General features: G+C 47.8%; 1 protein-coding gene across 18 annotated transcripts in view; it reads right to left on the bottom strand.

The window, feature by feature from the left end:
• The window catches only part of EIF4G3 (eukaryotic translation initiation factor 4 gamma 3), a 140119-nt gene that overhangs the window by 8545 nt on the left and 109248 nt on the right, over positions 1-22326 (bottom strand). For 17 of the 18 annotated variants that reach the window (XM_085079721.1, XM_085079725.1, XM_085079726.1 and 14 more), the window contains 15 exons: positions 21825-21935; positions 18008-18178; positions 16846-17043; positions 15832-15978; positions 15315-15551; positions 13087-13191; positions 11611-11743; positions 10514-10608; positions 8974-9067; positions 8280-8397; positions 6719-6942; positions 5405-5520; positions 3178-3350; positions 951-1076; positions 94-175 (listed from right to left, as the gene is read on the bottom strand). In XM_085079721.1, coding sequence (XP_084935847.1) covers positions 94-175; positions 951-1076; positions 3178-3350; positions 5405-5520; positions 6719-6942; positions 8280-8397; positions 8974-9067; positions 10514-10608; positions 11611-11743; positions 13087-13191; positions 15315-15551; positions 15832-15978; positions 16846-17043; positions 18008-18178; positions 21825-21935 — 2130 coding nt within the window. The remainder of the gene's footprint in view (positions 1-93; positions 176-950; positions 1077-3177; positions 3351-5404; positions 5521-6718; positions 6943-8279; positions 8398-8973; positions 9068-10513; positions 10609-11610; positions 11744-13086; positions 13192-15314; positions 15552-15831; positions 15979-16845; positions 17044-18007; positions 18179-21824; positions 21936-22326) is intronic. The other variant, XM_085079727.1, reaches the window with a different exon arrangement.

Genomic DNA, 22326 nt, shown 5'->3' with positions numbered 1-22326 from the left:
TGTCCTCACGTGGGAACGGTGTAGGTTTCATGCAGGAACACGAGCGCTGCGTCCACTCCTCCCTCCGGAGGACAGGAGCACCTGGACACTCACCATTTGTTTGCATAGAAGGTGCAAGATTTCAGCAAGCAAGACGCCGGCTCTTCCCACAGGAAGCAAGGGTTTGCTAAATTCTCTAGAATGAAAGAAAAACGGGTGTTTTCTTTGTTATTTGTATTTGGAATGCAAAGCAAGGGGTAGTGGGCAAACTGAGGCAGGAGATCACCTTCAACTTCTGCCAGGGAGGAAGGCACTACTGATAAAACATATAGCAATGCAGTGACCTTGTCACAACAGGGCTAATTACAAAGACTTGAATTTTACATCAAGAAATATGTTACATTTAAAGTCAAATCCACTCATTTTTGTGGGATGTTGCATTTGGGTAGAGGGGAAAGACTATAATTTTCTTAATATACTGGTATAACAGAAATAGGAACCATTCAACTGGCTTCCAGGTAATCCCCAAATACATAAGGACATACAGAAAGTACAGGAATTCTGGCCCAGGAAATGGCTTCCAGTCTTGCAGACACGGTTTTGTGCCTGGTTAAGGCAATGCCCAGGTGGTAGAGACATAGAATCCCAAAGCTTGGGCAGGAACATCTTCCACTATCCCAGGCTGCTCGAAGCCCCATCCAGCCTGGCCTTGGACACTCTACAATGTTGGGGTATTTTTAAGCTCAGCTGAAACCATCAGAGGACTTATGGATAAAATCCTTCTCCAAGGGTGAAAGCACCAAGCTTCCCTCCCAGCAGAGCTCTCAGACCAGTGTCAGTCCAGAAGGATGTGCAGCACGCTTCCCATCAGCTCCTTTGGGGAGCTGAGCCTCCAGCACTGCTCATCCTTCACCTGCTCATCCTTCATGCAGTGAAAACACTGCAGGCACAGCTGGGAAAGCATCACTTACTGTATAAGTTCTCTCATAGAGATTCCTCCTTCTTTTAACATGGGGGTCACCAACTCAGCCAGGTACAACCAGATATGGGGTATATCTATGGCCATGTCATCCGCCATCTCCAGGGTCTCGGAAAAACTTTAAAAGAAGGAAAATCATCAAGTATTACATAAAATTTAATCGGAGACATTTCCTGCAAAGAAATCTGCACTTTAAAAATGTTTTGTACCATAAAAGAGGAGTGAAGAAAGAGAGGAGTGAGGAGAATCACAAAGGTAATGAAAACCCTATTGCCATTTTATGCTTTTGGTACTTCCACACTGCCGGAACTGAATTTCTCCATACAGTACCATGAGGAATATGTGGAAAAGACACCACCTTTTGTAGATCCAACAGATACATCCATGAAACTTCCATTTACAAAAATTCTTCTATCACTGTACCAAACAATTTGCTAACTAGTAACACCTATAAAACTAAAAAGCATTTGTATCTACAAATATAAACCATCAAGTAAATGAAACATTCTTAAAAATATCCCAACATTTAGAGAAAGGGGTTTATCCTAACAGAATTCTAAATGTAAGGTAAGCAGTGAAATATCTGTAAGTAAGAGATCAGTTCAGCAGAGGGGGCGTTCTATCTGCAGCAGGAATTACGGGACTGCTCCTCAATGACACACTTTCCAGAATGGCTCAAGACTCCTCTCTCCCATGAAACCCTTACAGGTGGCTTCACTTCCCGTGCCTGGTAGAAGATTGTAATTTTTCTGCTTGCCTGCCAGTTTCTATCATGGTTCATTTCTCCCCGAAAACCTTGAAAAGTCCAGTGTCCTGTTTAGTGACTATAAATGCACATTTTCTCTCACGTTTCAAACCAGAAACCACCTCCTTTGCTTCGTTCTTTGCATCCTCTGCTGCTCCTTCAGCCTTTCTGCCAGAAACTGTTTTCCCATTGTGCATCACCCCAGGCATGGGCCGTGACCAGTGTTCATCCTGTGATCCCTCATTACATGGTCATTTCTCTTGTGTCAGTAAGTGAGGTGGTTTCTGGTGCTCTCAGCACGCACTGAACACCACTTGTCCTTTCCATCATCTTCAGGAGCTGTTTCACATTGTTTATGCCACATTCAGACCACAGATCCCAGTATTTCATCAAGATCCGCTTATCCAAACTCCAGGAAACTCCAGGACAGCTTTAATCACAATACATTTTGGATATATATCACCTCAAACGAGTCCCTGTGACCATCAATGCTGTGTGGACAGAAGTGTATTCCCTGTGGATATAGATTTCTTCAGCTGTTCCATACGGTTTTGAGCTCAGGCTACCTAAATCTGTGAGCTGGATGAAATTCAGGGACAGACATGTGTGCAGGGAGTTCCCCGTTGGAGCGGTCAGTGGCCCCACAATGACACTGGATTCAAATTAGAGCAGCCAGACAGAGCCAACTCCTCAGAAACTCAGGAGGAGTAACACTCAACAGCATTACTTTATCTGCTCCTTCACTACTTCATTTGTGGTTATCCCTGTTTTATCCTGCTCTACACCCCAGTGAGGACCAAGTGCTGCCAGGGACCTCCCTGGGAACATGGATTGTTTTAGGATTTAGGATTTAGCAAGCTGGGAACACAAAACCCAGGGAGCTGAAATGAGCCAGCTGCTGAAACTCAGGTCTTTTGAGTCAGGTCCAACCCATCTGCTGCACGTTCTCCTCAGCCCCTTGGGGACTTCGCTGCTTCAGCTGAGGTGTCCTGAGAAATGGCACCATGTGGGTTGAAGCCTTTTTCCCAGTGGGAGAGTGGCTGAAGTTCTGTGGATTGCATGGGAGCTCAGGCTACAGAGCTCCCAGACACTAATGCCGTGTGAAAGATTCTGACTTCCTCCTCTTCCAATTACACTCAGGGATTTGCAAAAGGCAAACAGGGAGAAATGCAGCACAGAACAGGGATCTGAACACACACATTTAAACAGACACCTACAGATCTGCTTCAAAATAAAAACTGATATAAATATGAACATATTTACGTTCCCTAAAGCATCTTTCAGATGCTTTAAAATAGATTACAATAATAATATTCCTTATAAAAACACCCAGATGATACACTCCTTCCAAAAGAATGTGTGGAGAGAGCAGGATACCAAAACAAGGCAGGAGATCATTTCTCTGCAGCACAGCATCCATTTGCAAGAAACACTGAAGAAAAGAATCTACAGATTCTCCGTGCAGAATACCAACCCCTTGAAGAAATCCTGCTTGCTCAGCTTTCCCGACTGCACCAGCTGATGTAACAACTGGCCCATGTGATCCCTGGTGATCTGACTCCGCTCCAGCGTTGACTCCACTCCCACACGCACGAACACGGGCAGCAGGCTCTGGGCACTCAGCTCCTCCACACACTGCATGGCCTCCTGTGGAATGACACACATCAGTCACCCCTGAACTGAAAAGCAGCCAAAAACGTAGCATAAGAGTATTATCTACTGTATCATTGGGGATTTTTGGTGAAATGAGTATTTAGTGAAGCTGACAGGCAAAGTGCTGAACTAGGCTGTGGAACCTCATGACATAATAATAACAACAAAAACAATAGTAATAGCAATAATGGAATTTATATCACTCAGGTAACAATTTTTAAAATACGCAATCACATTGCCGGGCTGCTTGGTGAAATGGCAGGAGTTGTGGTCTGGATGCCACCAAAACACCTATTATTGCATCAAACATCAAGCCAAGTCAAAAAGAGGGTATCAGGTTAGATTTGTTATTGATCTAACTTACCACAAATGCCTGTGTTACAAACCCACAGCCCATCAAGAAGCAGAAAATATCTGGGGAACACTCGGAGGAAAATTTCCCCTTTCTAAACCTCCTACTTTCTGGCTTGTATATTTTGCAACCTAAACAAAGAAAACACTCAGAGACTTCGAGAGCAGCTCAAAGTCCCACATTAAAAATCTCCACTGCCATCACAAGGATCTTCCAATGACCTTCTGGGTCCAGCCCATGGATCTCAGTGGCCTTTCTGACCACAGGCATCTGCTCTGTGACTGGCTATGCCTTGAGTTACCAAGTCCTGGCAGCCCCAGATGTGTTTCCTCAGGCCCTGAATGGCTTTTTCTCACAGGTCAGGAGCTCGGTGGTCCTGGCCTGTGTGCTTGGCTCAGAGCCCATCAGACAGATCCTAGAGTCCCAGGACACACAGGGAACCCTTCTGGCCAACCCCGCTGTCACCAGGGTCACAGCTCAGCCATCTGAGTTCATGGTCAGGTCAAGCCCTGAGCACCAAACTCCTGCAAAGGGACATTCCTCTGCTCTACACAGCAGGAACTCACTCAGGGATGGCTGCAGGAACATGAGTTTAAGCAGAGTTAGTCAGAGCTTCACTGCATCTGAAGAGCCTCAAGAATTCCCCAGTATCAGTTAATTCCTGATGCAAGCAAGCTGCCTCGACCCCACAGACTTTTAACCAGCCCTGCCCATCTAATGCAATTCAGCTCCATTTCCAGCCACGGAAATACATCACTGTATTTGCAAACAGAGAACCAAAGTGGCCCCAAAGTGCCTTCATCCCAGGCATCCAAGGGAGTCTTTGGAGTCCATCACAAGAAGGAAAAGGAGTGGAGGCTCCTTTGCTCACCAGCCCCTGGGTCCCAGGCCAGCCCACTGCCAATCAGAGCAAGGTTTTTCCTCTCCAAACCAAGTATTTAATAATTTATCCCAATAACGAGATGTGAACTCTAAACAATCCATCATGAGAATATTCCTCTTTCCAATTATTAATTGGAAGTCCAATGAAATGGAAGCAGCAAATCTGCTTTTAGGGTGCCAAACCAGCAACTCCCAAGTGCTGCCATTTCAAACTTGGCAGGTTTTAAAATTTATTTCAGTGAAAGATCAAACGAAGCAGCTTTGCTGCCAATGTAACACTTCTTGCAAACTCCCTGGACGAGCTAAAAAACCCATTTACAAGGGAAACAAAATTTCAACCTTTTAGCTAGGAAGTGATGACAGCTGCTCCGTAATTTCCAATGTTTATTAAAAATCCTCTGGAGTGGTGTGTTCAATATTTAGTATTGCTTTATCTGCCTCCAGATCAGAACAGCACATGCTTTGATAACTAAATGAAAACCTCTGTTTATTTTCCCACTAGCTTTTCTGCTTCCAAAATTGCTGGTATTATGGAGCTGCTCAGTGATTCATGACAAGATACACATCCATCTTGCTACTTAAAATACACAGGCTGGGCTATTTTTCCTATTACCAGCAGGGCAGAAAACAAGCTTGGGAGACAACTGTCCTGAAACTGCTCACAGAGCTGCTGCTGCTACTGTTGCCTGGATTCTCTCTGGCCCTGCCATTTTTGCTGCCTCTGTGTGGCCTGGCTACTGACAGAGACATCCTGGAGAGAAATCACTCCAGCCCCTCAGAGCTTTCTGTTAAGTGAGGTTTTCATCTTGCTTACCTTAAAATCATTAATATGCAAGAACTCATCAATGATAGATTTGCATTTTCTCTCTATTTCTTCTTCTGATAGAGAAGGCTTTTCTTGCACTGGAGCTGGGGGAGCTTCTGGCTTGGCTGGTGGAAATGCAACAAAAAAATGTTTGATTAAGAAAAATCAGCATTATTGAGATGACATTCTGAAAACAGAAGTCACCCAAGCAGGTGTGTCCCCTATCCCATCCTCAGGCACAGGGCAGTTCTTTGGCTTGGAGCAACCTGCGATAAGTGGAAGGTTATCACTGCCCATGGCAGGGGGTTTGAACTGGATGAGCTTTAAGGTTACTTCCAACTCAAACCATTCTGGGATTCTGTGATTTTTTCCTGGCTACTTTCCATCCATATGAACTCCCAATATTTCTGTAATTTGACCTTGCAGGATCACAGCTGGCAGTAGCACAGGTCAAACACCTTCAAAGCTCTCCACCAACATTAAATAATTAAACTGGGAGCTGTTGCAGCGAAGTTAAAATATGCTGAGTGCAACGGGCAGCTGCCCAAGGCTATCTCCTGATCACATCCTGGTCCCCATGGATTGTCTACAACGTCCCAAAGCTTCAGGATGAGCCTGGGTTGTGCTAATTCAGGCGTTTCCCTCACTGCAGCAGTTTCCAGATGTTTCCCAGGGAAGGAGCTGAACGCTGTCCTTTCTATCAGGGTCCCACAGGGAACATCACCCTAAGTGTCCTCCACATTTTCCCACTAACCAATCAGCCCAAGCTGGCAGGAGGGAAAAGCAGGAGGTGCAGGACTGACAAGGTGACAGACGAGTCACCCTGGTGGGTGCCACCATCCCACTGCACCAGGGCTGGCTTCGGAGGACAGCTGGCAACAACACAGTGCTAAAAAGCTGCTGTGCACCATCTGTCCCAGATGCAAAACCCTGCCCTGGCCCTGGGGAATATTTGGAAAAGGTAGATATGACTTTACTGGGCACTGAAAAGGAATACCTGAAGAAGTGACACTGATTTGGGGGACTCTGTGCCCAGAAACCAGTGCTACAGTGACACGATAAAACAGGCAAGATAATGCCACAGATGGTGCTGTGCTGCTACCTGCAGCCTTTAAACTCTGCTGGATCCTACAGAGGAGCTGGCCAGAGGGATGAGGCCCAGGCCTGCCTGACTCAGCTGTGTCACCCAGCTCTGGGAGGTGCATCACAGCTGCAGCAGCCTGACAACGCCCTGCACAGACACCTGTCACTGCTCCTGACAGATTCTCCCTTGTGCCTTTTCACACATGCAGCAAGATTCCCCGAGCACAGAGGAGCTGTTACCAGATTCCTTGGCTTTGTTCCTCTCAGCCTCAGTGCTGTTCCTGTCCATCTCCATGCCTCCTGTCAGCTGCTTCACTGTCTCCAGCATCTCCCTGCGCTGCTCCTCCTGGGCCTGGTTGTCCAGCAGCAGCTCCTTACTGCTGCTGCCCCGGAGGAAGGTGTTGGGCCGGGACAGGGAAGGTGGCAGAGGTTTGTCGTTCTTCTCCCTGCCCGTGCTCCCGCGACTGCCGAACAAAAACATGCTCAGAGGTCAGAAAAGGTACTCTGCAGGAAAAAACTGCCCCCAAAGCCCCACAGGATTGCTGACTCCATTTCTTACAGCTATATCTACAACCAAAACTAACTCAATCTCAGGGATGTACAAACACAAATACCAGAGTGCACAGGCAGAGCCAACATTTCCTAGAGAGCACATGGAAAAGCAGTGAATTCTCTACAGCACCCATTTTATACATGCAATAATGCATTTTATAATACAAGAACTCTGTTTCATTTTGAAATTATGTAAGTGCTTTAGATTAGATGTTACAAAGAAATTCCTCCCTGTGAGGGTGGGGAGGTCCTGGCACAGGGTGCCCAGAGAAGCTGTGGCTGCCCCTGCACCCCTGGAAGTGTCCAAGGCCACGCTGGACAGGACTTGAAGCAACCTGGGCTAGTGGAAGGTGTCCTTGCCCATGGCAGGGGGTGGGACTCGGTGATCTTTAAAGTCTCTCCAACCCAAAGCATTCTGTGATTCCATGAGAGATGTATTTTTTACCCATTTATTGAAAAATACCTCCTGAACCGTGAAGGCTCCTACAACAGGTGACAAGGATCTGTCCTATTAATTACTGTGTTGATGAGTAAGATGGGCAAAACAATACCAAAATGGAATAATTTCCAGGTAAGCCCAAGTTTTACTTGAAATAGGAGGGAAAACATTAGAGGCACAATCCAGGAAAATACTTCTTGTAATACAAATTGTGTGCACTGGAAAGAAGATCCAGTGACATTTTAAATGAACGGTACATTTATAAACTGTGTCTAGAGCTAATAAATTATTGAGGGTTAATACATGTTTCATGCTCCACGCTGGAGTGGCTGCAGCCCTGAAGGAATTGGAGTGAGAGAGAGGCTGTGCAGCTTTTTGTGGGATGCGGGAGCACGGGCAGGTCACACCTGATGGGAAGGGTCAGACACTGTTTTATGCTGCATTTCTGCCAGGTTTTAGGTGTGTTTTTCTGGATAAATAAAAATCTTGACCTGGCTGAATTCATGGCCATTAAATCCAACCTATTTAATCACTCCATTTTATCTGAAGAGATTTTAATCTGTTATACACAGCTACCCTTTGCTGAAGGGTGAAGTGGAAACTAAAACATTCATCAAAACGGCTTTAAAAATTAATTCCACCTCTCTCTCCTATAATATTATAAATTACAGGTGTGTTTGAACTGAGCTCAGAGGGAAAAAAAGACCCAGCCCTTCCTGGAAAGGCAAGAAATTCTCTTCTTTCCGAGTGCTGGTACCCAGAGCAGTGGGTGCAAAGTGCAGCAGTGAAAACCCAGGGAGCAACACTCACCTCGTTAAGGCCCTGCGAGATTCTAGTTCTGAAGATGCAGATGAGGCAGATACTGGGGAGACTGGAGGCTGCAGGGCAGAAAATCTGTTCAGACTCGTGGCACTTGGTCGCAAGGAGTCTGGAGATTGTGGAGACAACACAGAGCAGAGTGACAAGGTCAGGAGATGCTGATACCTTGGCATCACTGAGCAGTTAAGCTGTAGCTGTTTTGGAGCTATAAGGAACAGGCTGGGGAAAGGCTGGTCCTGCCCCAATTTAACCCTTCTTGTCAGGAGTTCACACAGAGAGGGGAGGAGAGGAGCCTGAGGGGAGCCCTCATCAGGGGCTGTAGTTCCTCCTGAGGGGCAGCTCTTATCTCTGCTCTGTGATCAGGGACAGGACTGAGGGAATGGCTGGAGCTGTGCCAGGGAGGGTTAGATTGGATATCAGGAGAAGGTTCTTCCCCCAGAGGGTGCTGGGGCACTGCCCAGGCTCCCCAGGGAATGGTCATGGCCCCAAGGCTGCCAGAGCTCCAGGAGTGTTTGGACAGTGCTCTAAGGGTGGGGCTGTTGGGGTGTCTATGCAAAGCCAGGAGCTGGACTGAATGATCCTATGGTTTCCTTCCAGCTCAGGATATTCTGTGATTCTATGAACCCCACCCAAAGCTGCTATTGGTCAGCAAAGCCAAAGGGTTTGAGGGTCCACCATGACTTACCCATCTCGCTTGCCTTGGCTCCACCACTGCTGCCCTTCCCCCAGCTGCCCAACTGGGCTTTAGGCACAAGCTGAATCTTCTCATCTATTGTGGGCTGTAAAACACACCAGGATGTACCATTACAAGGGCAAATTGCACAGTTTAATAATAAACAGGAGATTTTTTGGCAATAATCCCAGTCTTGTGAACACCAAAATACACTTTAACATATTTTTGGAAGACCAAACCCTGGCCCAAGACAGAGGACACAAACAACAAAGGGCATCACAAAGAGCTCTTCCAAATGTCAGTGAGAGACATTCACAGTGAACAGGAGGTTCTTTTTATTGGGAATTCTGAAGCTCAGGAAGGTGGAAAAGCTCAGTATAACAGCATTTGAAAGATGTTCAGTTTGTTTGTGATGTGTAAACCAGTTCCACTGTCCATCAACCCTCCAGTCATGGCTTTGGGGGGATTTGCAGGGCACCAAACAATCCAGAGGGCAAAGGATGACAACAGGTCACAGAACTTGGAGGGAAGAAGTGGTGTCTGGCAAGAAGAGAACATTGATTTTACAATGTTCAGTGGGTGAATTTACTGACAAGGAGGTTGTGACCTCGCAGATCTCTGGTGAGCTCCTCTCCCAAAGCAGCTGCTGTGGAACTAGATCCATTTGTGTGGAATGGAGGAGAAGGGATTTTCCCAGGTGAGCTGTAAGCCCAGGCAGGAGGAGGCTGAACCTCTCCTGCTAATGAAGTTTTGGAGACTGTTTTATGACTTTCAGAAAGAACAAACTGATTTGATCTGCAGAAGGGCTGCAGTCTGTCCCAGTCCTGCTTTACACCTCTCCAAGAATCCAGGCACTGAGTGTAAAAATTCAGGGAGAGTGACATTAAGTGGGACAAGGGAATGTTTAGGAGTCACTGATTTATGCGAAGGCTAGACCTTTCCTTGGCAAGAAGACCCAGAGCTGTTATGAACTTTAGTAAAGGAGAAATCTCCAACTTGCCAATCTGCAGCCTGGAAAACTGTCCCAAACCCATCAGTCTAATGGTGAAATAACAGGAAGATGCTCATCTGGAGGATGAACATGGAATTTTATCCAATACTGAGGCATGCAACCATGCCACCAAATCAAGCAACCTCTAAAAGCAGACACAGCTCTTCCCATTTTATTGAGGAGCAGGATCAGAACAGGGTCTCAAGAATCTGAGGCAGCCAAGGACTTCCTGCAGGTGTTTGCGACCCTCAAGTGATGTGCTGCATCCCCATCTCACATGATATCCTGTCTCACATTCTCATTACTGAATAAAATGCAGATTTTCCAGCCATGACAGCTTCTGGATGACTAAAAGGACACTGTGAACCTAAGAAAGTCTGCACACTCCTTTCCCTCAGGATAAAACAGGAACATCCAGAAGATAATGGAGATTTACACACAGTATTAACTGTGAGGATTTGAAATGTTCCAACCCCAAGTTTTGACCTGTACACACTGTCCCAGTCTTTCCTGCACTGACAGATCTTTTATTGCCTGAAGGAGCCCTGTGCTGGCACCTACCTTGGTGATTTTAAGGAACTTGGTGGGGTCCAGCACTCTGCTGTTCTTTGCCCCCTGCACAGTGTTCCAGCCGCCTTCGTCAACCCGCGGGACACCTGATGATGACAAACAGAGCCACCCTCAGCTCACCCTGCTGCTCTGGCCACAGGGTCCTGCTCAGGAACGTTTCCCACCGACATGGCATAACCAGCCTGCCTGCCTGTGCTCTCACAAAACAGCCTTGGCTTAAAAGCTCTCACTCCTTTCAAGGGCTGCTTTTGGTTCCTGGCTGGATTTCCCTGCATTCTCACAGATGCCACACATTCATGAGCTCATGGAAGGAGCAGGTGAGATGCCTTTCATGAACAGAGCCTCACTCATCTCACACATTCCTGCAGCACTTGCTGGTCAGACACAGAGCCCCCCAGGCACTCCCAGGCTCCTCACCTTCTCGTGGTGTCACTTTTAGGATCATTAAAATCTACATGTATTTTCTTTATGCCCTGTTTTCAAAGCACTTTCATTTGACAATTCTTAGTATTAAAAAATCCCCAAAAATTGGTTTCTTCTTGCCCTGCTCTGTCCCAATCTTCATCTTCTCAGTCACTCCAAATTCATCTTCAGGTAGTGCCCTGAGGGCCAGGAGCAGTTTAAGGTGATGCCAAGACACTCCCTCATGCAGAGTCAGCACCTCACGACTTTAACAGCTAAAGACAACATGGTTTCTCCTGAAATGAGATGTTTTTCTCTTGAAATGAGACTCTGCAGTGCACAAGAATGGATGGCAAACCTCACTCCTAAGTAATAACTTGTTAGAACAGATTTCTGGCAGCCCGTCACAAAATCAAACATGGTTTGCATGAATGGAAAACTTAAGCACTGTTGGCCTGTGGTTGGCTGTTTTCACCCATGGGATTTGCCCTTGAAAATCTCCACAGCCAGTCCATGGCAAATCTGTTCCTTTTCCAGCTTCTGCCATAATCAGGCCCCAAATTCCCTTTGCTCATTACACTTAGGAAAAAAAAACCCACAGACTTTTTGCTTTTATGTGGGATTCCCTCTAAGGCCACTGGATGTGAAATGAGTGAAAGGAGCAGCCAACTTGGCTTTTACTTTACCCGGTCTCCTCTTGTCTTTGGTCATGAGTTGTTGCACCTTCCTCTGTTCTTCCTGCTCTTCAATCTTGGCTTCTTTATGGATCTGCTCAATGGTCTTAGGGCCCTGGTCTGCTCTCCGTGACACCCAGTTGCACTGGGGAAGAAGCAAAAACAACAAACACGTGCTCAGGGAAACCTCAAGGGGAGCATCAAACCGGGAATTGGAACATTGCCAGCGAGGCTTCATCCCCCCACCCTTGTCATGCCTTAGAGGGGCTGGGGAAAATCCTGTGGAGCTGGGACACGTTATGGACATGGTTATCCCAGCACCAGAGAGCAAAGCCGTGCACTCAGGTACAGAGACTGTGCCGGAGAACAGAGACTGCAGAGAAGACCTGACTGAATCCAAGACATGTTAACCCCCAGCCTGCACATTCCCAGCTTCTCACTCTTTCAAGGTTCAGAGGAAAGAGAAGAGCTGCTGTCACTCTCAGTTTATGACTGACACTCTTTGTGGGAGCCTTTCCTCTAAGCCTGAGGGAAAAAAAAGAAACCCTGAAAATAAAAAAAGCAAGAAGTGACTGATTTTAAGTGGAGATGGTGCTTTACCACTCCAGGAATGGTGATGGCTGAGACAGGAATCCTGCACAGAGGAGCAGCTGTCACTCCAAAAACACTTCCCCTGCTTCATGTGTTTATTCAGCCATGCACTGCCTGGACCCTTCCAGCCCTGGAGTGATCACACTGTCCCTTATCTTGCTGCAGCCTCATTACAGCTCTCAGGGTAATTATCTACCTGAAGCCAAAATGGTGATTTCACCCTCCACACAACCCAAACCAGCTTCCCCAGGGGGAAAATTCCAGGTGCTGGGATGGTTTGTTCCCCTCATGGTCACATCTTCGCCTGCACAGTGCTGGGACCCCCTGCACCTCCCGTGTACTGACCATGGCACCAGGACAACGTGGAGACATTCCCTGGCTTTGAACGCCAGACTTTGGGGAGAAGAGGCACAGATCTTCCCTGAACACCCCACTTCAGCTCTGAATCCCCGCTCTTGCATGAGAGCTTATCCAGCCTGGATATGGAAGGGAACATGACAGCCTGGAAGAGCTGGGAATGTTCAGCTGGAGAAGGCTCCAGGGAGACCTTAGAGCCCCTTCCAGTGCCTGAAGGGGTGCCAAGAGAACTGGAGAGGTACTTTGGACAAGGGGGAATGGCTTCCCACTGCCAGAAAGCAGGGTTAGATGGGATATTGGGAAAAATTCTTCCCTGTGAGGGTGGTGAGGCCCTGACACAGGATGACCAGAGAAGCTGTGGCTGCTTCATTCCTGGAAGTGTCCAAGGCCAGGTTGGATGGAGCTTCCACCTGGGACAATGGAAGGTGTCCCTGCCCATGGCAGGGGTGGAATGAGATGATCCTTAAGGTCCCTCCCAACCCAAACCAGTCTGGGCTTCCATGATCTCATGCTCTTTTACTCACTGGAGTTGGGACCTACCAGCCTTAGGTCTATCACATCCTGAAGCATGAACCGAATCCTTGAGGAGGTTTTCCTCTCTTTCACAATCTTCTCCATCTGATTAAAATACTGGTCCATGCGGGGCTAGACAAGAAAAAAAATCATCATCAGCGTGTTGTGGAGAAAAATGAGAATACTTCCTTGAGGGGCACCCAGCAGGTCCTGGATTCCAGCATTTCCGTGCCACAAACATCAGGGGACAGGGAGCTGCTCCTCAGAGAGGTGACTGCAGGGCCTTGTACACTCCTCCAGGATGGATTTGAGGGTGCACAGCACAGCATGTGCAGGAAATGAAGCACAGGTGTGCAGGCACACACTTTCTCTGGGATTTTAATTACTCAATCTACACTCTTTGCACATACATAATAAACATTATATCCATTAAAAATGTATCTCAATCTGAGCTTCCCCTCCTCAAATCAGCTGTGTACTCACCTTAGCCCAAGAAAAATAGGCTCAGGAAACAAAATGGGTACAAAACCAGCCTAAGACACACTGTTCCATGATTTACCCCCCTGAGCTGTCTGAGCCAGGCCAGGCTGAGCAGAAGCTCTGGGTCTCTCTGCAAGAACAGTTTACTGGTCTAGGCTGTGGCCCACCCTCAAACTCCTAGGCCACAAACTCCTTCTCATCCAGAAAGCCGTGATGTGGTGGAATCCCAGTAGGTTCACACTATGACATGAATTGGGATCAGTAGAGAAGCTCCTGTTAAGTCTAAATTTGGCTCACCAAGCTCTAAAAAGCCTTTTGCTCAAAATAGAGCCTCTGGCTGTATCAAACAAAGAGTTTCAGGGCAGTTTTCCACAGTGTTTCTCACTCTCTTCACTAAAAACCAGCTCAACCCTTGTCCTTGTAGTTAAACAAACAAGAAAAAACCCATTAAAATTTGTGTCTGGCCTTGCCTTGGAAAGTTCCAGCTCTGGGAGCAAATGTTTCCAAAGTTTGGGATGATGGGGAAATATTTCCAGTGGACTTTGTTCAGAAGTTTTAATTAAACTATGACTAACAGTTCAGCTTCAATAAAAACACATAATAAAATGTCTACTCCATTAGGAAGGATTCTCTCAGTCTTGATAGAATTAACCAATCCCAAAGACAGGACAGAGGCATCTGGAATCACTCCTTGCTCCACGCCCCACCATGCCCCGGCTCGAGGGTGCAGGACCAGCAAAGCAATTAAAATGTTGGCTTTTACAGTGCTCAAAAAGACCAAAACAGCCTCAATCCAGGCCTCATCCAGCCTGACCTCTGCTTAGCAGTCAGACCTGGTTTTCTTCCCAAAGCACATGGAGAAACTGAATCCCTGCTCCTGGCACTGCCAGACCTGCACCAGTGATGCGCTCTGTGCTGCGTTCACAGCATGGGCTGTTTAGCCTGGGATTACTGATAAACCGTGTTGTTTTGGTCAATGCTCTCAGAACAATCTGGGAAATTCCTTCCCCTTAAGGTTCAGGATTGATCTGCTGTGATCCCTGAGATTCAGCACGTGGAGAGGGAACTCCCTGCCCAGGGCAGCCGAACACGATTAGCTCCGTTTGTTTCCAGAGCCGAGTCCCACTGATTCCTGGCAAAACCCTCGAGTTTTTCATCCCAAGCCTGGTTTTTGTGAAGGAGCAGCAGATTGTCTGTGCCAAGAGAAGCTCTTGGAGTGCACAGTGCTCCATGCTACAGATATATTTGCTGGAAAATGGGGAGGGGGATGCAGGAGCGCTGCGGTTGCAGAACAGCTGTCACATCCCAGCACAACTGGAGGCAAGGATGACACAAAATAAAGGCACCCCCAAGGCTCAGGTGGGGGTTTGGACTGGTTAATGAGGGTGTTTTAGACTTTAATGTGAACAACACACTAAATAGCGGCTTTTGTAAGAAACATAAACTTTCAACTGGAAATACTAATGTTTTGGGAGCTACAATGAAAGAGGGATATTCAGCTTGGCAAAAGTAAACATTGAGCATTCTGGGCTGTGTGTTTGGACAAAATCTTTGGAAACAACAACTTAAGAGCACTGCTGAAAATGATACAGAATCTATTACAGAGCAGGGAACGAGGCCAGGTTATGACGAAACATCCACAGAGGAGTGGATGATTTCCTCATGCCATATGGAAATTCCTGAAGAAAAAACAAACCTTCAAATAAAAACACCCCACACCCATTTTTCCAGCCCTGCCCAGAGAACCTCATCCCTCGCTCCCATTCCTGCCCCACCTTTGCCTTCTCAAAGTCCAGGTCCTTGCCAATGGTCGTGAGCAGGCGGCAAAGGCACTCGAGGGACTCCTCGTCATGGTTTTTCAGCAGCTTCACCACGCAGTCATGCATGATGGCCTCTGTCAACATCTTCAGCTTGAAAAGCTCGCCAATGAATTTTATATTTCCAATGGATCTCCGCCGGGCTTTGTCCTTGGCCTCTTCCAGCTCATCATGGAGCCGTGTCTTCTCCTCTGGCTGTAAAACAGGAAAACAGCTCTGTAAAATCATGTTTCCTGTGCACAAAGCTCTTTCAAAGATCCAGTTTTATGTTTATAGACACTGTTTACTCTTTTTCTCCTAAAGCCCAGAAAGATGCTGGTATAGCATCTATACCAGCAAATATTTTTTGTTATCCTCAAGCACAGTGACAGAATGAAACTCTTAACTCCAAAATTCCCCCAAATCAACTGCTGTTTCAAAAGGAAATAATTTTCTGAGGCAGCTCTGAGAACTTATGGAGAAAAATAGCACTTACAGTGGTTGCAGCTTCGAGTTCTTTCTGCTTCTTTTCAAAGACATCATCGTCAGCCTTGTCCTTTTCAAATTCCTTCTGGCAGCGATTTAACAGCAACTTACGGAAATTTACTGTGCTCCCAGGTTTGTCTGCCATGGGCACTTTCAGCTGGAGGAGAAGACAAACATCAGCAGAAATATGAATGAACTCCACACAGCAGCAAGTCATCCATAACATTTTATTTTGCTCTTCATGTTGAGCCACGTGGCTCCACAAGGCTGTGAAAGTGAAGCCTCATGTCAGGATTTCCACTGGAGTTTTACAATGCAGATGTAAAGTCACACTCCAAACCTGGCTGACACCATCTCTGCCTGGGGATGGATTACCTTTCCATCCATAAGATCCCTTAAAAACACTCCCTGCTTAAAACCACTCCTATTCTGTGCTGAAGGCTTAAGCTGCATTCCTCCACTGCATGTCATGAAGGACATGGGGAAAAGGGGGTTATTTGGTCCCAAATTCACCATCTGAGAATGATCTGTGCAAAGCCTGGCTCAGCTTGGGCTCCCTTGGAAATGACAGACACGGAAGAGGTGGTGAAGCCCTGGCACAGGGTGCCCAGAGGAGTTGTGGCTGCCCCTGCATCCCTGGAAGTGTCCAAGGCTGGGTTGGGCAGTGCTTGGAGCAACCTGGGATAGTGGAAGGTGCCCCTGCCCATGGCAGGGGGTGGAATGAGAAGAGCTTTAAGGTCCCTTCCATCCCAAACCATTCCATGCCTTTGTGATTCTATGAACTTCCCAAATACAACTCATCGCATCTTGTGACCAGGTGGAGCAAAGAGTCCTCAACTCCCAACAGCAACCACTCCAAGCAAATCCCTCTGCCTTGGGCATGGCCAGCAAACAAATACTCCACATTAATTGTTCTTACTCACACTCAGACACTAACATTTAATTCTGCTCTCCCCACGTTTCTATCGCTGCCCAAGGGTGCTGTGTTCAACACTGCCCAGAGGAATTCCCATGTGGTTCTTACCGTCACCAGGCAGCGGCACATGTTGGCGTATGCCACGGAGAAGCTGGGCTCATCAATGGCCTTCTCAAAGACCAGGTCGATGACTCCCTTCAGCCTCTCCTCCGTGTCCACCGTCAGGTCTGTCACCTGCTTCATGAGCTGGTTGAACATCTGGGGCGTCAGCTTGTTCAAGATGCTTCGTACCTTGCGGAACAACTCCTGAACAACAGAAACACTGCAAGGTCAGGCACAAGTGGTGCAGGGGGATTTCAGGAACGATCCAGGATGCTTCTTACAGGGGAATGGAGATGTCCTATAGGAATGTCTAGGAAGCTGAGTGACACACCACACATATCTGCACAGCCCAACCCCAGTTCTCACTTGGCTACAAAGATCGTGGCTGTGGGGCAGGAGTTTTGGAAACACCCAAGTGCTTTTGTCAAGTGCAACAGAGGCACAAAGCCCTTCCTGTCAGAAATACTCTTCTTTATAGCAGTTTAATCCATGAGATATAAATTATCAGGGAGCAGCCTCTGTCTCCTTCAGTCAGAGGAAACCAGACTCTCCTATAATTAATTTTAAGGCACTTTATTTTTTCCATTCCAGGATGATAATGAGGTCAACAACACTGCCGTTAGCTCCAAGAACAGAATTCCAGTGTCCTTCAAGACCATGTCAACTTCTCCTACAAATTACAAGCTTGATCACCAAACACCTCCTCCCAGAGGAACTGTCCCATGGAGGAGAGGAGGAGGAGAAGGACAGAGGGAACTTCAGACAGCACTGTCGGGCTGAGCAGGACCAACTGAGGGTTTTCACAGAGGAACCTCAGTGAGGATTCAGGGCAGAAGTGTGGCCTAAAAGGGGATGAAAAGCAAGTTCCGTGCTGGGAATGTGAGGCTGTTTACTTTAGAATAAAGACAGAAATGTTCCAGTAAAACAGCAGTAGGAAAGCAATCCTGGAGAGACCTAGTAGGTTGTCTGGTGTTCTCTGCTTAATACACAGGACTAGCATGTAAACTCCAGGTCAAGAATAAACACATGAAGAATACCATCAAAGTAGGGGAAAGCTGGGACTCCAACTGGAATTCATTGCACTTTTTCACTGTCTGACCCAAGAAGGAAGGCAAATTACCATTACCTGGTGCAGCTGCTGCACCCTCAGACCTGCTTACGCTCTTACCTGGGTTTTGACATTTTCTGGGTCCTCCGTTTGGTTTTCCCTCTTCAGGCTTGGCTTCCAGGCGTTCTCTGCCTTCTTCAGGTGCACATCCTCCTTCACACACACTGTGATGATCTTCCTGGGCTCTCTCCTCTGGCCCGGCTGAGATCTCCTCGGTCCAACATTCAACAACTAGGACAAAAACATTCCTTGTTATATCCCATTTTAGGCTCACGTGGGATAACACACTCCGGGGCAAACGCCAACATCCGCTGACGGCACCGCTGACCACCAGCACGTCCTGCTGGGACATGAGGAGTCCCTCTGACCCAACACTGCTCCAGACTGGTCACAGGGAATATGGAGACACCAAACATGTTTCTCTGGACAGCTTTTCCCAACAGACAGATGGGATGACTCTGCCTACACGATCCGGCAGCGCTCCAGGCGCTGCTACACCAGTGCAGAACCGAACTCGACTGGCCAAAAGTACCTTTTGGGAGTCAGAAACTGAATAACTGAGACATTACAGCAAAGGTGTGGAAGAATTCAGCCCTTACAGGTGTATTTTAAACACATCATCCCAAGCATTTAGACTGATAAATTAGCAGCTCTGCCAGAAATGTTAAGTTTTACTGGAGAATGCTTCAAACAGAACCATTTGAGATGGGAATGATGTAAAACACACTGAAGGAGCACCAGTGCAGCTTCTGCACTGTATAAATATGGATCCTAACAGATGTGGGACAAACTCTGGATGGTTTTACAGAAGAAAAGGAATCAGGGTGCTTTGAAACTGCACCAAGCACCTCTGTAATCCTGTGTAATGTGATGCTCCTCCTGAACAAATCAGGCACAAAACCTGACACAACCAGGGAGTTTTTCACCTGATGTAAAAGTGGTAGGGCACAAGACACCCCCAAACCTTCTCTTCATCATCTGGGGGCTTCTGATTAAGGACTAAAGGCACCAGGTGCTGTTGGGAGGTGGTTCTCCCCCTGTGCTCTTTCACATTTCTGAACTCATTTATAAGAAATGTCCAACCTCAAGGTACAAATTAACGCAGCAAAACTCCATTATCAAACCTGGTACTTCCCAGAGCAGTAATTAATCTGCTCAGCAGCCACTCGTGGAAGATGGGCCATTTCAAACACTGCTTTGTTCAACAAAGGGATTCAACGAGCATCAAAAAGGCCAAACCACTGCAGTTATTCAAAGAGCTTCACTGAATAGGAGGCAAGAGCTCTTGGCTGGTGCTCTTATGTCATACATCAGCCACAAACCTGGGTTTGCGTTATTGAAAGGCAAAATCCTCCTTAAATGCAGGAGGGAGTTGAAGCACTTGCCTTTGACAAGGTAAATGTGTGCAAATGAACACGATCACCAGCAGTGCTGGAGCTCTTGTTTGGGCTTCATTATGGGATAACAGCAACAGAAGAAGATCCTGTCAGATGACAACGACCTCATGCCATGACATGCTCCAAGTGCTCAGCAATGCCCGGGGAAAGGAAAGCTCCAAGGGGTGGGGTGTCAGTGTGCTCCCCTCAGCTTACAAAGACCCCTGGGATGCACAGAAATAGCCTAGCAAATTATTCAAACTTCATGGGGCACAAGCCCCATGAAAGCCGTAATTCACAGAATCATTTATGTTGGACAAGATCTTCAAGTCAACCACTTGTAGCACAACTGCACCAGTTGATCACTCCTGAGGAATCAACAGTGGAGCAGGGAGACTTCAGGATGTTTTTGTGAGGTGTCAGACACCTTCCTAAAGCAGACACTGATCCCTCCCTTTGGCCCCTCTCTGCTCTCAGCCCGAGCCCTGACCAGCACCAGTCTGGCACAGAGTGATCGCAGCCCTGCCGTCACACATCACCTTTGGTGTTACACCACTGCCCACAATTCTGCTGCCCAGCCTCTGACCATGCTGCAAATGTGGCGAGAAGAAACCTCCCTCCAGCTGAAAAACCAGACAATGATGTAACAGAAAACTGGCTGGTCACAGCCTCGTGTGCCAGAGCTCACCACACACCTCCTGCCCACAGACAGCTCCATAACCAGAGCCAGGCTGAAGTGTGCCCTGAAAACCCAAACCTTTGGGCTCATCCCCCCCAGATGAGCAAAGCCAAGGAGAGGTGACCTGCAGCCACCCCATCGCCTGCACAGAGGCAGCTCTGGTCTGAAGGACCTTCCAAACACACCAGGCTGTGACACGTGGGGACAGAGTCGCAGAGGCCGGCGCTTCCTTGGGCACGGGTCCATGCAAATGTTCCCTTCTAGCAAACACCCCTCCCTGAAGGAGGTGACGCCCTTGGAAAACTGAAGGATGCACGGAGCACCAGGGTGTCACTTGTCACCTCCTCAAGCCCAGATCTTTCAGTGCATCAACACAACAAAGACTCTCTTTGAAACTGTATGTTTTTAATATCGGTGAATAAACTCAGTTCAAACTGTGTGATTAGGTTTTAAATCAGTGAACAGAAGCCTCCTTTGAAGATGTAATAAAATATTAGATGGATCTAACTTATAGCAGAAAAGGTCTGGGGATATTGGCTTCAGATTTATACAGCAAGTTAAAGAGGTGCCTGAGCTCAGACCTGGCTTCCTGTAGATAATGATGGTTCTGGGGCACAGGGCAATTACCGGGTGTTCCTGCACTGATCTGAATGACCTCTCTTCCAGAAGAAGAGTAGGGAAAGGAAAGCAGGAAGACATGAGGACAAGGCTCCTGCAGAGGAGCCAAAGACTCATAGCAGCACAGCCCGACTTGGTGCTCCCACTCAGGTCGCAAGTCATGGAAATGCTTTAAAAAACATCTAAGGAATTAAGGAAGTGCTTCTGCCTCTATAAGAAGCTTCGAATGCAAGAGGTGAAGTTGAGCTTTGACACTGGGAGAGGCTCTGCCTTCCAGGAACAAGAACTGAGGTGATTTCAGTTTCCATCACCTCTCAGGAAGGACGACGCAGACGCATCCTGTGCAGGGACAGACCTGTCCTCTCCAGCCCCACATGTGTTTGCATCTCCTCACCCGCCACGCTCACCTAACCCTGCCTATACCAAAGAGCCTTCCCAGCTGGGTTCTGCTCCTGTGCAGTTCCACCCCGGTGCCGTCTGACGCGACATTGGTTAGTGCCAGAAACAATCATACACCACGTTCAAGCGAAAAGAAGGAAACAAAGACAAAAGCCAAAGAAGCAAAACAAAAGGTTCTCAACGTGCTGGAAGCTGTTAGCGCTGAGCCGCTCGACGTTATTTGGGGCAAGGAAGAGGCAGTGGTTTGATGGTTCATGGCATGGCCTGTGCAGAGGTGGGATGGCTGGGGACAGGCAGCGCACACGCAGGGGGTGCCATGCGTCACGAGAGAGGAACGTCTGGCATTGCTGGGGCTCAGAACCCTCTGATCCTACAACCGCCGGCATCGAGGACAGGCTGGTTAAACCACGTCACCTTCCAGCCCTCATCCAGAACAAGGCAAAGAGGCTCTGCTCTGCAAAGGCGCAAATGTAAGATGTATGTTATGTGCTGAATGCTCCAAATGAACGGGGTAAGCGGGACTTACCTTTTCTCCCCCTTTCCACAGGTCTGCAAAGTGCAGACCCTCGCGGATCCCGCTCAGGCCAACGTCCCAGCATGCCCTCAGCTGGTGATGTCCCACCCACCACTGAAGACTGCCTAGAGGGGTACAATGCAAGTCTTGTTTCGGTTTTTTTTTAAACAAGGTTGCACCTTTTTGTAAAGTTTTCTGCCAGTCGTTCTTTATCAAGAGTGGGTGTTGGGGAAAAAGGCAACTCTACAAAAAGGTGCAAAGTCTGGGGGGAAAAGGGGGGATTTGGCTTACCCCTATCGGCAGGTTCCTCAATGGTGGGTGAGGCGAGACCAAGAGAGGGCATGCTGGGGGCCCGCACCGAGCCAGGGAGGGCAATCCAGGGGTGCTCTGCACTTTGCAGGCCTGCGGAGAGACAAAGAGCGACAGCCGCGTTACCCGAACGCCGAAGGGCTCGGGACACTCAGCACATGACAGGAGAGGAGGCGCCGCAGCACAGCCTGCAAGTCCCAGCCAGGGGAAGCACTGGTGACCTCACGAGGTTTTGTGGACCAGGTGGTGCTCCGAGAGAAACTGTGACATCCAAGACATGGATGTGCACCCCAGAACTGATGGGCCATCATCTGGCCACGAGGCTGCTCCCAAACCAGAAATATTAATTGATCCAAAAGCGCTGGGTTTGACTCCTGGAAACCTGCACACTTGGAAGTCAGGGTGATTCAGGGAACTCTTCTGGAACCAGCAGGTTTGAAAGATCCACAATGGCTGTGTCGTTAGACACATCCAGATGGACACA

The sequence above is a fragment of the Lichenostomus cassidix genome, chromosome 21, assembly GCF_008360975.1.
Source record: "Lichenostomus cassidix isolate B80296 chromosome 21, HeHo_3.0, whole genome shotgun sequence".
In the NCBI taxonomy this organism is placed as follows: Eukaryota; Metazoa; Chordata; class Aves; order Passeriformes; family Meliphagidae; genus Lichenostomus; species Lichenostomus cassidix.
Note: the sequence above shows the minus strand (reverse complement) of the source record. Positions and strands in the feature narration are given on the sequence as shown.